General features: G+C 43.6%; 1 protein-coding gene across 1 annotated transcript in view; it reads left to right on the top strand.

Annotated features, from left to right (window-relative positions):
- LOC142573088 (mitochondrial intermediate peptidase) overlaps nucleotides 1-7,171 on the top strand; it is a 67,662-nt gene extending 60,491 nt beyond the window's left edge. The window contains exons 13-15 of the mRNA XM_075682600.1: nucleotides 2,305-2,538; nucleotides 5,680-5,875; nucleotides 6,936-7,171. Of these exons, the coding sequence (XP_075538715.1) occupies nucleotides 2,305-2,538; nucleotides 5,680-5,875; nucleotides 6,936-7,012 (507 nt within the window). The 3' untranslated portion in view covers nucleotides 7,013-7,171. The remainder of the gene's footprint in view (nucleotides 1-2,304; nucleotides 2,539-5,679; nucleotides 5,876-6,935) is intronic.
- Nucleotides 7,172-14,525: the final 7,354 nt, after the last annotated feature.

The following is a 14,525-nucleotide window of genomic DNA, read 5'->3' as shown; positions in this document are numbered from 1 at the left end:
ATCATTGAGTGTATTCTCCCCCCTTACACAATGCCTCTAGGGGCCTGTAAGGTATCTTTAAATAAAAATAAATAAATAAATAGATAAAAATGTCGGTAACATCGGCAGTCTGCTTCATAATATTGAAATTCGACCATTTATTTATTTATTTATTTGTTTATTTATTTATTTATTTATTTATTTATTTATTTATTTATTTATTTATTTTCAATACCTCAGAGACCCCAATTAAGAGTTTTTACATGAGGGGTGGGCACAATTATTTGTGGAAGATATTTACAAGGACTTCTTTGAATTTGGCAGTGACGGAGTGGTGCACAGCATCGCTGGGAAGACCTTTCTAATCCATTGAAGTCCGCATGAAAAAGGATGACTGGTATGCGGAAGCATGCGCTAAAGAGGCTATACTGGCTTTAAATTGTTGAGGCAACTTGAAGGATGATGAGCTAGTGTATGGCAGGGGTTCTCAGTGCTGTGTGATAAAATTTATGAAAAAGGCAAGGGCAAGCTACACTGCGACATGTTGAATGATCAGGAAGGTTAACATGTAATTTCATGGCAGCAACGCTTGAATGAGAGGAATATTCAGAGAAGATGAATCAAACAATGCTGTTTTGAGTTGATTCTAAGGTGTTTATCGGGTTATCTTGGTGAGGGTCTTAAGCTGCACATGCGTACTCCAGTTTAGGCTGTATTAAAGTTTGACAAGCTAGTAGTTTCACTACAGAGGGAGGTAAATGGAGACTACGTCATAGAAAATTGAGTGCATGGTTAGCTTCATAAGTTAAGCATGTTGTGTGAAGCAACCACGTAAGAATTGAAGGGAAGCTCATGCCTAACTTTTTAACAGCATGCATTGTAAATCTGAGGGTCATTAATAAAATAGTACTGTGATGTTGTGTAAGACTGACGCCTATGATATGGAACTAGCAATGTATTTTTAGCCTTTAATGATGTGAGCCATGTGTTACACCAATATTCCACTGAGCAAAGATTGCATTGAAGGGCTTTAAAGTCGGCGAGGTTAATAATCGAGTGATAAATTACTCAATCACCTGCAGATAACTGGATATCAGAGGAAATGTATATATATATTTTTTTTATTTACATAATACTGCAGACCTCATGTGGTCCAAGCAGGAAGGGCAGATAACAAGGCATATTTACAAACGCCATGAAGTTATTGCCCAGACAAAAGGTTTGATACATGACACAAATGAGCGAAACAAGTCAAAGGAAATACATTGCACATCAATCAGCACATCAAAATTCATTTGTAAGATTTCTTTCAAAACTGTCACTTGAGACAATCTGTTCAGGCAGTGCATTCCAATCGTTTATTGTACGCGGAAAGTATGAGTATTTAAACAAGTTTGTTTTCGCAAAATATGGTGTTAGGGCATGGGTATGTTGGTGACGGGTTTTTCGTGTAGTTGAAGGTGTAACATAAGGTGAAGAAGAAATTCCAAACTTACCCTGGATGAGTGAATGAAGAAACGTTAATCGAGCAATTTTCCGTCTTATATGAAGAGGTTTAATTTCGTTGGAGGCCATTAAAGCAGATGGGGAATCAGTTCTCTTGAATTTATTGTAAATGAAGCGCACAGCCAGTCTTTGCACGTTTTCTGTTTTTGCTATATCTTTGGTATATCTATGGTAGATAATTTGTGCATATTAAAAATAAAAGTGGGTGAAGAACAGTGCCCTGCAGCACCTCAGGTACACCTGAAGTAACGGCATGCAGAGGGTTCACATCGGAGTCCACGTCATCTTTAGTAACGAGATTCATAGCGCCATGACATTGCGCTCTCGAGCAATTGCATTTATGGGATGTTCGACTTCAAAGTTTCCCTGTCACACTTAATTCCATGAGTATAGCACAGTGTGGCATAAAGATAGCAAACGTGAGGTATACAAGCCACAGGCACATTGTTCTGTCTTCTATCTGTTCTGTGTGCTCTAGTTGCAGTACACTGAATGCAATGAATTTAGACTAAACCAACTGGCTGGACAAGCCAAACTTTGTCATATTGTTCTGTTAGGCAGACGGCGGAAGGCAAAGGCACTTGTCTCAGCATTTCCACTTTTTATCTTGAACCAACATTCTAAATACTGGGTGCGTGGTGTAAAACACCTCTGCCAGAGATAGCAGATGCAGAACGCTTTCATTTTGTGCATTCAACTTTGATCAATAAAAAAGGATCCAGGAAGTCACGCTGTCTAATCAGGTTGCAGTGTTTATGCTTGACGATGCCGCATTGAAGCACGGGTTGCCCTGGCATTCTCCGCTGCGGTTTGGTGCAGGTGGTGTCGACATTTGCCCGCCACTACCAGACGGGCGAACCCATGCCCTACAACATGGCGCTGTCTCTGCGGCAGATGCGCTACCACTTTGCGGCCAGTGAGACGCAGCTGCAGGTGTTCTACGCGTTGCTTGATCAGCGATACCACGTGCGTCACCCACTGGGCAAGAGCACCACAGAGGTCCTGGCAGAGCTGCAAGGGCTGCACTATGGAGTTCCTTACGTGCCCAACACGGTGAGCGCTTACTGCAAGTGCTCAAAAGGGCTGCAGCGCTCTTCTCCAAATGTGCAGTGCAGTCCACTCTTAAAAGGAACACCTAGATCAAGCTTAGTCATTGATTGCAGCTAATGTTGAGTGTGAGCATCACCAATGGAAGTGCCGGTGCTGCAGTCACTTGTGCATCAAAAGTGGGATGCAACGGGAGCGCTCGCGGAGATTTTATCCCACAATTTAGGAGGTTTATTTTATTTTCATGTATTATGGTGCCCTTTGTCATTAAATAGTATTGACTTTCGTATTAGAACAGAAAAAAAAAAATGTGTGGGGCCTTCTAAATGGTTTTTGGTATGCTCATCGTGGAATATATCCACCAAAGGCTGAGACTGGCTTAGGTGGGGCTTTACGGCAGCATGCGATGCACTGCCGTGAAGCTACACGTCAAGTGAAGGGTTCTCCTAGGGAACCCCACCCTCTCCCCGTCCCTGTGTGTTGAAGCTCCCTTCTCCCCTCCTCCATAGTCGGCCATTCTCCTGATCTTTATAGCTCGCCATTTCCACTGTGCACATGGCTCAGGCAAGCTAGAACTCGGATCAGGATGAGCTGCACTCAACGGCCATCCTTTAGCATAAGCTGAAGGTTATCAGCATCGTCAAAGAGAGGGAGAACAGGTTCGCTGGTTGAAGATATGGTGTGGAGGAGTCGTGCATCTGCGAATGGAGGCTGTTTTCACTTTGATTTGAGTGTTATTGTGCCCAGTTATATCCGTGAGTTATATGTGAATTTTTTTTTTCTCGAGCTGTTGTAATTGGACATGCGAATTATACGCGGTGGCGGCTTGTACACAATAAAATACGGGGACATACTTTTGGCAAATGTGCTTCAACATCTTGGAGCTTTCCAGAAAGCAAAGTATTACTGTGACCAAGAATGAAGACAGTAATTAAAGGTCGGCACTTCTCAGTGGGGGGGGGGGGTGGAGAAATGTGTGGCATCGTAAAGGTGTTTATGAAGTTGAAAAATCAGGCGCTAATTCGGCTTTTACATGTGAATGCTATATGTCACATTTAATGTCTGCCAGTTTGTTCTGCGAAATAGAAGCTTTGTGTTCAGAGGCAATGTTACACAAAATATGCGTTACTTTTTGACAACCTTTTATGACATTTCTTTATCAGATTGTGCTTGGCTAAGTACAGAACTTGTAGGCTTGTGCGAGCATCAGTTTTTTGGTTCGAAGTGAAGTCGAAGGTCATAGTTATTAGCATCAAATAATTTTGAAGCAAAGAGTTTGAATAGTTGTGTGATTTGCATGAAACCTTGTTGACAAAACTGAAAAGAAAAGGTTCCTTACTTGCAAAGAAGGAAACAAATGCATCTCTGGAATCTGTTTATTTTCTAAGTGCTGTTGCTCAGATATTTTCATGAAAAGTGCAAATGCAACGTTTGTTAGAATGCGTACAGCACAGAAAATTCATTTGCAGGCTTTTGCTCACTGTTGTGCTTCAGTCTACTTGTAATTTCACGACGGGCAAGGCCACAGGAACATTTTGAATTTGCCCGTTGCGCATTATTGCAAAACACGACCTTGACTGCGAAATGCCAGCAGTTTAGGCTGGTGTTTTCCTCTGCACGCAAGCTCAATCCGTTCCGTCCAGTAAGTGCAGAGATTGAGCAGACACACTCACCGCTTCTGCAGCCCTCAGTCTAGCTCGTGTGGATGATTTCGGGCCCAATCATCGATGAGTGGCAAACTTTCCGCGACAGTTTGCCTCCCAATACCATGCCTGCCTTAGCTGTTCGGCCTAGCTAGCACTGCTTCGGCGGGTGTCAACGATCTAAGTTACACTTTTGTACCGATTCGATGCACACCTATTTGCAGCTACTCGAGTACTTGCTGTTCGTGTACTTGCTTTCGAGTACCTGCTCATCGCTCATTGCAGGCACTCGATCCAAAAGTGGCACAAGCAAAATACACTGTGAAATGCCATCTCTGTGTAAAACTTTGAGTCACCTTTAACTTTATTTCCTTTTTAGAGAACTGCCTGCATGAATTGCATCTGATTCAGATTCGTTCCTTTAGAACCTTCTGTCAAAATATACATTTCAAGGGATGACATACAGGTATCATGAGTCCTTTCTGTGATATTGTTCTAGCCAGTGGGCTTATTGCCCAGGTGTGTAGAAAAAAAGAAGCTTCTTTGCTGTCTTGGCAGGGGAATAGTTCTTGATTGGGCAACTTGTACCTGAAGTGCAAACTTTGAACTCGTGCACCCACATGAGAAGAAAAGATCAAAGATTATGTACCTGGTACATCATCTTTTCATTATTAATGCATCATTGATAGTGCTGTTGGGTGATCACTGTCAAGATGGGTTGACATCACATGTCCGTATAGCAGTACTGCTAGTTTCTGATTGCCTTTTCGTTTTGCTCTGCAGGATTAAAGCGGTGTGTATAAACGGGGCATAATAAAAAAAATCACACAGACTCCCTTTGACACTCCTTTTGGCTTGCAGACTCCCTTTGATATGCAGGCTCTTTATGGGCACCGAGCATCTTGGATGCATTCCCTTGTTTGGCAAGTGCTTTGTTGAGGGGGCCAGTAAATGAATTGAAATAGAAATAACCTAGGCAGGTTTGATATACAGGCTTGGCAAGCAGTGTGTCAGCACACCTATATCCTTTATTGGCACACATAAGGCCTTTCTGCATATAATGGAAACTGAATGATTGTGAAAAAAAAGAAAAAGAAGAAATTAAGGTTTTCTTGTCTTGTCTATAAGGGTCTGTCTTCGGCAAAATAAGCTCATCGGGAGTCAGTGCTTTATGTCGATTTTCATAGTGTTTATTCTTTTACACATTTTTGCCCACCATGGATGATCAACTACCCAAATTTACGTTCTAGTGATACAGCACTATCGTCATGCTTCTACGGATGGCCAAAGGTGTACACTGACTTGACATCTAGGATAAGAAGCAAGCATTCACTAAAAGTGCGAAGTACCTTACTTGGGCGGTGGTTAGCTTGGTGCTAGATGGCTTATCGCATGCCTTGTGTATTTTGTCATCCTCTATGTCTTTCTCAAAAGCTTCAATACAGACTAATAGCATAGGTGGGCTTCTTCTAAAACAGTCACTTGCATGTCCCTTATTTGGCAGGCCTGGCAACTGCGGTTTGGCCACCTGGTGGGCTACGGAGCCAAGTACTATGCTTACCTCATGTCTCGTGCTGTTGCTGCATGGACCTGGCATGAGCTGTTTCGTGAAGACCCCTTCCGGCGTGCTGCGGGCGAGCGATACCGCCGCGAGCTGCTCTCACACGGCGGCGCAAAGCCCGCACACCAGCTAGTCAGCAGTGAGCACATCAATCCCACTTGTATCTTTCATTTTCTCATCCTGCAAGAGAATGGCTCTGCAACAATGTTTTTTTTTTTTTATTGTTGTTGAGAGCACATCATTGTGGCTTCAGTTATCTGCTGTGATGGTGGTGGCAGAATATAAAGACACACTTGTACTGAGAATTCAGTTTTGTGCCGCCCATTCTTAAGGTCAACGTGTAGTGTGTGCCTGATCACTACAATTTCGACATTTTGTGTTTTTTTACTTATGAAAAAAAAATGTGGCTGACGCAATGCTTGCTAAGCAGACATCTTTTGGAAAAAGAATTTGTTGGCAGGTAATTTTGTGAAATCTGACTTCTAAGCAGAGCTGGAGTGCCAATTTTTGTGTTTGGTTTAAGGGTGGATTACACAGTACATCAATAACTCTGTTGAATCAAAGTCAACCTGGAGCCCCCCTGCTAAACTGCCATGGCTAGCCACATTCATAGTGATGTCTCAGTGAGCAGAAGGTCACAGGTTCTGCACGAGATTGTGTGCTGAGCTCTTGCCAGAAATGTCCTTATTCCAGAAGCACGGTTTCTAGCATAACACGAGTGCCACTCTGCGGCCAGCAATTCTGTAAAAAATAATCTTGCACGATATTTGCGCATATGTGGCAAATATTGTTGCAGTGATAGAAGCAGGAAGGAATTGATGTTTGTTTTTCTGTACGTCAAGTGGAAGACTGGAGTGAGCACAGTTCTATAATCCAGCATCTTTCTATTTAATTCACTGCATTCACCCTTTGGGAACCAAATTTTAATGTTCTTGTGTTTGAGACAAACCCACTAATTTGGAGGCCTTCTAGTAAGCATGGGCAAGGATATACTTATTCTGTGCTTTTGTCGAGACAGCATTGATCTGTCTTTTAATGTACTGATTTCATGTAATTTTCTGGTTCTGCTCATCCATGTGTTTTATATCTGCTTGTGTCTTCGTCCAGTTTTGACCAGTTCTGGACAACAGGCTGTAGGGAACAGATTGAGCTGATTGGCAAGGCCAACATTTTGACTCTATGTACTTCATATTTTTCAGGTTTCCTCTCTAAAGAAGTGACACCAGAAAATCTAGCAGCTGTCCTCATCGCAGACATTGACGCAGGCCTCACGTGAAGCCCCTTTGCCTTTGTAGTGCTTGCAGCAGAAGGCGGCATTATGGTAGCTCGAGTTTAACATCTGCTGTGCTTAGAGCTAGGAGTCGCTCACCATTTTCATCTGCGATTTCAGTCCAGCATGTACAGTGAAGCATAAATTATATATGTTCACACCTGCCTTGAGTTGTTGATTCTCCTATCTATTTCTTGAACGACCCCAATGATACTGTACTTTTGTATGTGTAAGCTGTCCCTGCATAAACTAATTCACTTCTCCTCTTTCACCTGTTCGGAAAGAACAGGATAAAGAAAAGCTGCACAGATTCTGCAGCCCTAGCTCAGTGACTGCTCTAAGTAGTCATTGACAAGTGTAGATAGTCTCATTGAGGAACTTTCATAATTTATAGAGCCTGGTACAACTGCCAGCACAAGGCGTATTTTGAGACCCAATTTTTTGTTTGATCAGTCATCACCATTTTCTCTGTTGCCTGTTAAGTGTGATGGTAGGATTTAGCCTGAATCTATGAATTTGCAATAATGCTTTACGGTAATACCAGCACGGAGCCATGGACAGCAGTGTTGGAAGTGACATTTTGTAATGCTGCATTCTACCAGACTATACTGACCTGTTAGTTCATTACCAACACTAGTGGACCAATGGCTATGGCATTCTGCAGCAGACGACATTATGAGTTCAATTCCCAGCCACAGTGGCTGCATTTTGATAAGTTCTACATAAAAAAAGTTTGTTTAGTACACATTATGTGCATGTTACAGAGCCTCAGGTGATCAAAATTAATTTGGAGCACCCTACTGCACTCTTCTCATAACTTCCATATACTGTAGACTTCCGTTAATTCAACTCAGGTTAGTTCAATTTTTTATTTCGATAGCAATTATATGGACACTCCAGGCACACATCTGCTGTTGGTGTTACCGTGATGTTCAGTACAAAGTCCAACGGCGATAACATCGTCGCCGCGCACCGTATGCTGTATTTTATGCGCAAGTGAAAGCATGCGAGGGTGAGCCGACGATGGCGGCTCAATCTCACGTGCACAAGGGAGGAAAACGGGGAACAAGTTCACCGTCTTCGGTTGCGCTTAATATACCAGGGGAAGGAGAAGGGGGTTCTGCTCTGGCAGCTACTGCGTATGGCTCGGCCGCACGGGCCCTATCTTGAATTTGATCTGAGATCCTTGATCTTTGATCTGCGATTCCTTTCCTTGAGGAAATAAAACTGATTCTGATACCTGATGGGGACAGATGGCGCAGAGTGCTGGCAGCTTTGTGTGTGCTGTGTTTTTGCCGCTTAGTTCGCATTGAAGTGAGGGGCAGCACAAAGGTCAATTCGTCCGCTGCCGCTGCCGTGCTTCCTCACTCGAGCGTTTTGACAGTGAGGTTCCGCCGTCGTCGAGTGAGGTGTGTTCATACCTGCTTGAGCGCACGTGACACCACGCTTGTTAATCTAGTAAGCAACTGTTTACCGGTCTATACGGCCGATAAAACTACTATCCCTACTTCCTGTAGCTGTCTATTAATTTGGTATCGCAATAGATGCTTCACCTTTCGGGCGAAACTGTGACTGTTTTGGTTAATTTGATCCCGGCCAACTCCCATGCATTTCTGTGGGCTCAGATGTTTGTTGTTTCGATCCTTAAAGTAGCCTTCGCCGGGTAATTCGAACTTGGCTGGTCGGCACGCTCGTACCTGACCCCTGTGGTGACCCCAATGGCAACGCCTTGAAGGCAGCATCTATCTCGGTGGAGGTTATGGGACAGTGAATGCGCTGAGCAAACGTCATCCCCCGTTGAAAACGCCTATTTTTGACCTACCATAGGAAGATTTTCATGCAATAACCGTAGTTTACAATGACTGATTACTGTATTTACCCGATACTAACATGCGCTTTTTTTTTCTTTAAGGACAATTGGGCCGAAAATTGCCTGCGCAATGTAATCGGACAGGATACCTAACCGCCTTTGCGGCATTCTTGTGCTTTACCGCATAACGGGAGTGTGGCAAGGCAAAGCTTGCTTTACGAACCCATGCCGCGAAGCTGACTTCAAGAAACTGGTCGTCATTGTGCATCACATATTAGACCCTTGGCCATTTTTGTTGCGAGAACCTTGGTTGTGCGTTAGATTTATACTTTGTTTACGAGCTTCAATGTGATTTTAACTTCAGTTTTCTACTTTTGACACATAAAAAGTGGCATCGTGTTTGATTTGGGGGCCTATTAGAATTGGGGAAATACTTCCAATTGAATCAGCAGTGTGTTTTGGTATTCTTTCTGCATCATGTTAAATTCAGTCAGTTTTGTCAGTCCCGTCAGGGTTGAATGAAAGGAAATCAACTGTGTTCGAGTCATTGCATCATGTAAACTGCATGCTCTTATCTACTGGCATAAAGGTTTGCGTACTGACACAAACTTAAGCGTAATACTTGTACTCTACAAGAAGTGCAATATGGCAGAATAGCATTCAGGTTATTGTAATTGAATGTAACCAAGTTCTCGCCGAGTTGATTTAAACTTACTCTAAAAAAAGGGAAAGAGGTCACAGTTTCACCCAACAAGCGAAGCATTGATTGCGATAGCAAATTATTAAACAGCTAGACATAGTAAAGTTAGTCATTTTATCAGCTGTATAAACTACTATGAACATTCGCTTACTAACTAAATTAACAAGCACATTGTCACGTGTGCACAGACAAACACGAACATCTCACTCGATAACCGCGGACACTTGGTGTCAGAACACTGGCATGATAAAGAGTGGCAGGAGCGGTGAATGAATTCCCCTTCATGCTGCCTCTCACTTGAAGGCAAACTAGGCCTACTAGAACATAGTGCACACGAAGCTATGAACTATATCTGGCTGGCTAGCCTTCGAATCTAGAGCAGATTGCCTCCAAGACAGGACCTGCCAGCTACACTCAGTCGCAGCAGCTGTGCTAGAAGAGGAAATGCACACTAACCTACCCACACAACACGGGCGTGCAGAAAACATGGGAGAAACAACTAAATTAGGTAAAGCATTAACAACTGTAACCTGCAAAATTGACCGAATTATTGGATGCGAAGTATTGAAAAAGCAGAAGAAGCGAGAAACCTTTTGCCATAGATAGAGGTGCACTATTTCCAGCCTGCCCCGACTGACTGGGCTATGCTAGTTATCACATCTAGATTCAAAAGTAAAAAAAAAAAAGAAACTACTAATCGCAACTTTTAGTAAGCCACAACACATATATGCCACTCTCGTGCCAACACCAACTAGCTATTTCAGACAGTTGCCACATGTTGATTATGATGACGATTTCCATACTATATGGCACGTGCCCACAACGGGACTGGCCAAGAAGCAAGAGGTACACATGGTGCCACCAACCAGCTCCAATTCGATCACTATAGTATGGTATGAAGAACTTTATTGGGACCTGAAGGTCAACCATAGGTTGACGCGGGCCGCTCCCACGTTGGGACTGTCAGGCCGAGCCCTTCAGCCACATCGCGGGCCTTCTGGACTGCCCGTAATTGGTCAGAGAGTGATTCGCTGTGTAACATTTGCTGCCACCATTCTTCTTCCTTGTCACAGTCTGTGAAGACCGCGGGGCACTGCCAAAGCATGTGGTCAAGAGTAATGATGCCATTGCACTTATTACAATTGGTTTGAGTTTCCGTCTCCAGATAGATCCTGTTAATAAAATCTGGACTTGGGTATGTTCTTGTCTGTAGCAAACGTAATGTGACCGCTTGGGCTCTGCAAAGCTTACCGTGTGGCATTGGGTATTCCCTCCTGCTTAAATAATTATGCTTCGTGATTTCATTATATGTTAATAATCGATCCCTGTGTTCCCCGGGTGAAGTGTAAGTTACTCGGTCTTGAAGAGCACGGCTAGAAAGTCCTCATGCTGCTTCATTTGCCACCTCATTGAGGCTTCTCCGAGTTCCGTCCACCACCCCCAGATGTGCAGGAAACTAGCGGATTTCAATCCTCTCACTGTTGACCTTCTCTAGTAATTTTGTTGCTATCCGTCTCACATATCCGTTGGTAAAGTTGTGTATGGCTGTTCTAGAGTTGCTGTAAATATGTGTCCACCGATTAGCCGGATGGCTAAGGCAATTGCTACTTGTTCTGCTACTGTTGGGTCCTTGGTATAGCTTGTGATGGCATCCCGTATGTTACCCTGAGTGTCTACAACAACGGAGGTATACGCATCCTTATTTTTAACCCAGGCAGCGTCAACGAACACTGCCTGCTGCTTATGTTGATCTATGTCTTGAAGGAGTGCCTTCGCCCTTGCCTTCCGTCTCTCAAGGTTATGTGTCGGGTGCATGTTCCTAGGGAACGGGGTCGTCTTTATTGTTCCTCTTAGTCCCGCTTGCACTTGTGTTAATAATTCTCCTTCGTTGGTGTGGTTGTTGATTTCTATGCCAATTTCTTCAAGTAGCGCCCTCCAAGGTCGTGTCCCCATTAGTCTCTCCTGGTGGGCCACCTGTTGAGCCTCAGCTATCTCTTCTAGTGTGTTATGCAGCCCTAGGCGCAATAAGCTATCATTGGCCTTGCTGATGGGAAGTCCTAGTGCAGTCTTTATAAGTCGTCTGACTAAAGCGTTTAGCTTGTTTTTATCAGCCTGTGTCCATTGTAGCATGCCAGCCACGTACGAGAAGTGGCAAAAGGTGAATGCATGTACCAAACTTATGGCACTGCCTTCTCCTAGCCCCTTATGCTTGTTGGTAACTACGCAGAAGCCTAATGACTTCTTTTGACTTGTTATAGATGTGTTGTATCATCCTGCAATTAGATCCATTCACTTGCAGGAGAAGTCCTAGCACTCTAATAGTCTCCACCTGCCTGATTGGTTCTCCATTCTTGGCATATATGTCAATGCGGGGTTCTTCCTCTGGGATATATCTGCTCGGCTTGTACCTACACTTACTGCTCCGTAGTACCAATAGTTCTGATTTTTTAGCAGAGCAGTTCAGTCCCATACCCTCAAGTGTTGTTTCCACCACATAAATGCTTTCCTGTAGTTTGGCCTCTGTTTGTCCCATATTACCTTCGGCACTCCAGATTGTTACGTCATCTGCATATATAGCAAAGTGGATACCCTCAATCTGTGCGAGACCTTGAGCCACTTTTGACATTGCCAAATTAAATAACATGGGAGATAGGACAAACCCTTGTGGTGTCCCACGATTCCCAAGTTCCAGAGTTGTCGATTGGAGTTCGCCTAACCTGAGACAAGCAGAACGGGCACCAAGAAAGGCTTTGACTATATGTGCAATCGTTTGCCCAATCCCATCTCCAAGAGGATATCCAATATGGCCCTGTGCTTGATGCGATCAAAGGCCTTTTCTACATCTAGGCCTAGAAGAGCTCTCGTATGCAGCGGGCTAGCTAGAATAAGGTGATGTTTGATTAAAAGCATTGCATCTTGAGTCGAAAGTCCAGGACGGAAACCAATCAGGTTATGCGGAAGAACATTTTTGTTTTCTACATACTTAGTCGGTCTATTGAGTATGACATGCTCCATGTTGCCCAGACATGATGTTAACGATATGGGTCTTAGGCTATCTAGATTTAGTTGCTTGCCTGGTTTGGGAATAAGAATTGTGTTAGCAATTCTCCATTCCTTCGGATAATCACCATTTTCCAGAGTTCGTTGAAATACTCTGTTAAATATTTTATAGAATCATCGTCCAAATTTTCAACAGCCTATTGGAAATGCCATCTGGACCGGCAGCAGATCTACTGTTGAGGTCGTACAGGGCTGCGCGAGCTTCGCTTTCTGTGAAGTCGATCCATAGGCTCACAGTCTTCCCCTGTATATTCAGGCGGGTCTGTACTCTCATGCTATCCTTAAGCGGTAAATACTCAGCTGCAAGCCAATCCAGAATGGCCTCCTCCGTTGTGTCCTGACTCTCACGATGGACGAGTCGTGCTACTGCTGTTCTCCTATTAGATTTCGTGTCGTTCTCATGAAGCAAATGTCTAAGTAAGTTCCAATTTCCACCACGTCTGATTCGACCATCTGTGAAATTGCAAAGCTCATCCCATTGTTGTTTCTGTAAATTTTTGGAGTGTTCTTCAATCTTTTTATTCAACAATGCTATGAGCTTCCTGAGTTTCCTGTTCAGCCGTTGTGTTTTCCATTTTCTTAACGTAGATTGTTTGGCTTCAATCAAGTGCACCAGCCTACTGTCCATGATTTCGATATCTTCCTCTGTGGTAATATCCTTCGTTGCCACCTTTACATCTTCCCTGAGCTGAGTGGTCCAAGTTTGGAGTGTTTTCTTTTCTCCTGTCTCTGTCTCAGCTCTGCTTTTCTTCACTTTCCGAAAAAGATCCCAGTCAATGTAGTTAAAATGCTTTATCTCATTACTTGGTGTTTCCAATAGTACTTGTAATATGTAATGATCACTACCTAGGTCAATGTTGGAGTTATTCCAGCCAGCGTTCACTAAATTTGATACAAAAGTAAGGTCTGGGGTGGAGTCCCTGCATGTAGATGTACCACACCTAGTGGGATAAGCTGGGTCTGTGATGAGGGAGAGATTAAGATCTGTAGCTAGGTGCCAGAGTCCATGCCCTTTCTTAGTATTCCAGCGATATCCCCAGGTTTGATGTGGGGCGTTGAAATCTCCTCCAATAATGAGTGGAGCGTGCTTAGTAACAGCCATATTCTTATTAAGAAGTGCCCTGAAACTGTTTCATGTCGCTAAGGCTGCTATAAACATTAAGACAAAAGAGGCTTTGCGGTTTGCTTCTATTCCTTTTCAAAATTATTTCTACAAGTAAGTATTCTAATTTGTTTAGTCCAAGGCGTGAATCATGCTCTATGTAAGGTATTTTCTTATCTACGAGCATGGCTAGCCCCCTACCCGGCTCTTTACCCCTGCATGTTGCTTTGTATCCGGATAGGCTGATCTCATCCGCCAAGGTTTCCTGCAGCATAATTATTTTCGGTTTGTCTGGAGAGGTTTTTATTACCTGCATGAGAGCTGCTTTTTTGTGATAAAATCCTCGGCAATTCCATTGCTACACGGTAAAGCTCCCACTGCTAGCCATTGCTTATAGAACCCACCTTACTGCTGCTACCCGCTAGAGTACGCTTCATAGAACCCCCCGACGAACCAGGGAGCGATCTGACGCTTTCTGCTTCTGAGGGTAGGTATTCGTCGTCCGCCTTGCGCTTCTACTTTGGTAAGCCTCTTTTCAGCCGTCAGTCTCCATTTCCATAACTTATCCACGTTGAAGGTAGTTTTATCTATGACATCTCTAAGTTGCTTAATCGCCCCCTTGATCTCTTCCAAAGCAGAGCACAATGTCGTTTCTACTGGGCTTATTGCCCGCTTCTTTGGAGCTGGTGTGTTTTCTTCATCCTGACTGTTGTCATTATTCACCGGTTTGGCTATTGCTACTTTTGTGGAGCTAGTCTGCGAGTTCTTGCGAAGTTCTACAACCTGCTTAGTAAGTTCTTCATTTGCCTTTCTCAGATACCTTGCTTCTTTAATTAGCTGTTCTACC

Source organism: Dermacentor variabilis, chromosome 2 (genome assembly GCF_050947875.1).
Source record: "Dermacentor variabilis isolate Ectoservices chromosome 2, ASM5094787v1, whole genome shotgun sequence".
Classification (NCBI taxonomy): domain Eukaryota; kingdom Metazoa; phylum Arthropoda; class Arachnida; order Ixodida; family Ixodidae; genus Dermacentor; species Dermacentor variabilis.
This window is presented reverse-complemented; position numbering and strand designations above follow the sequence as displayed.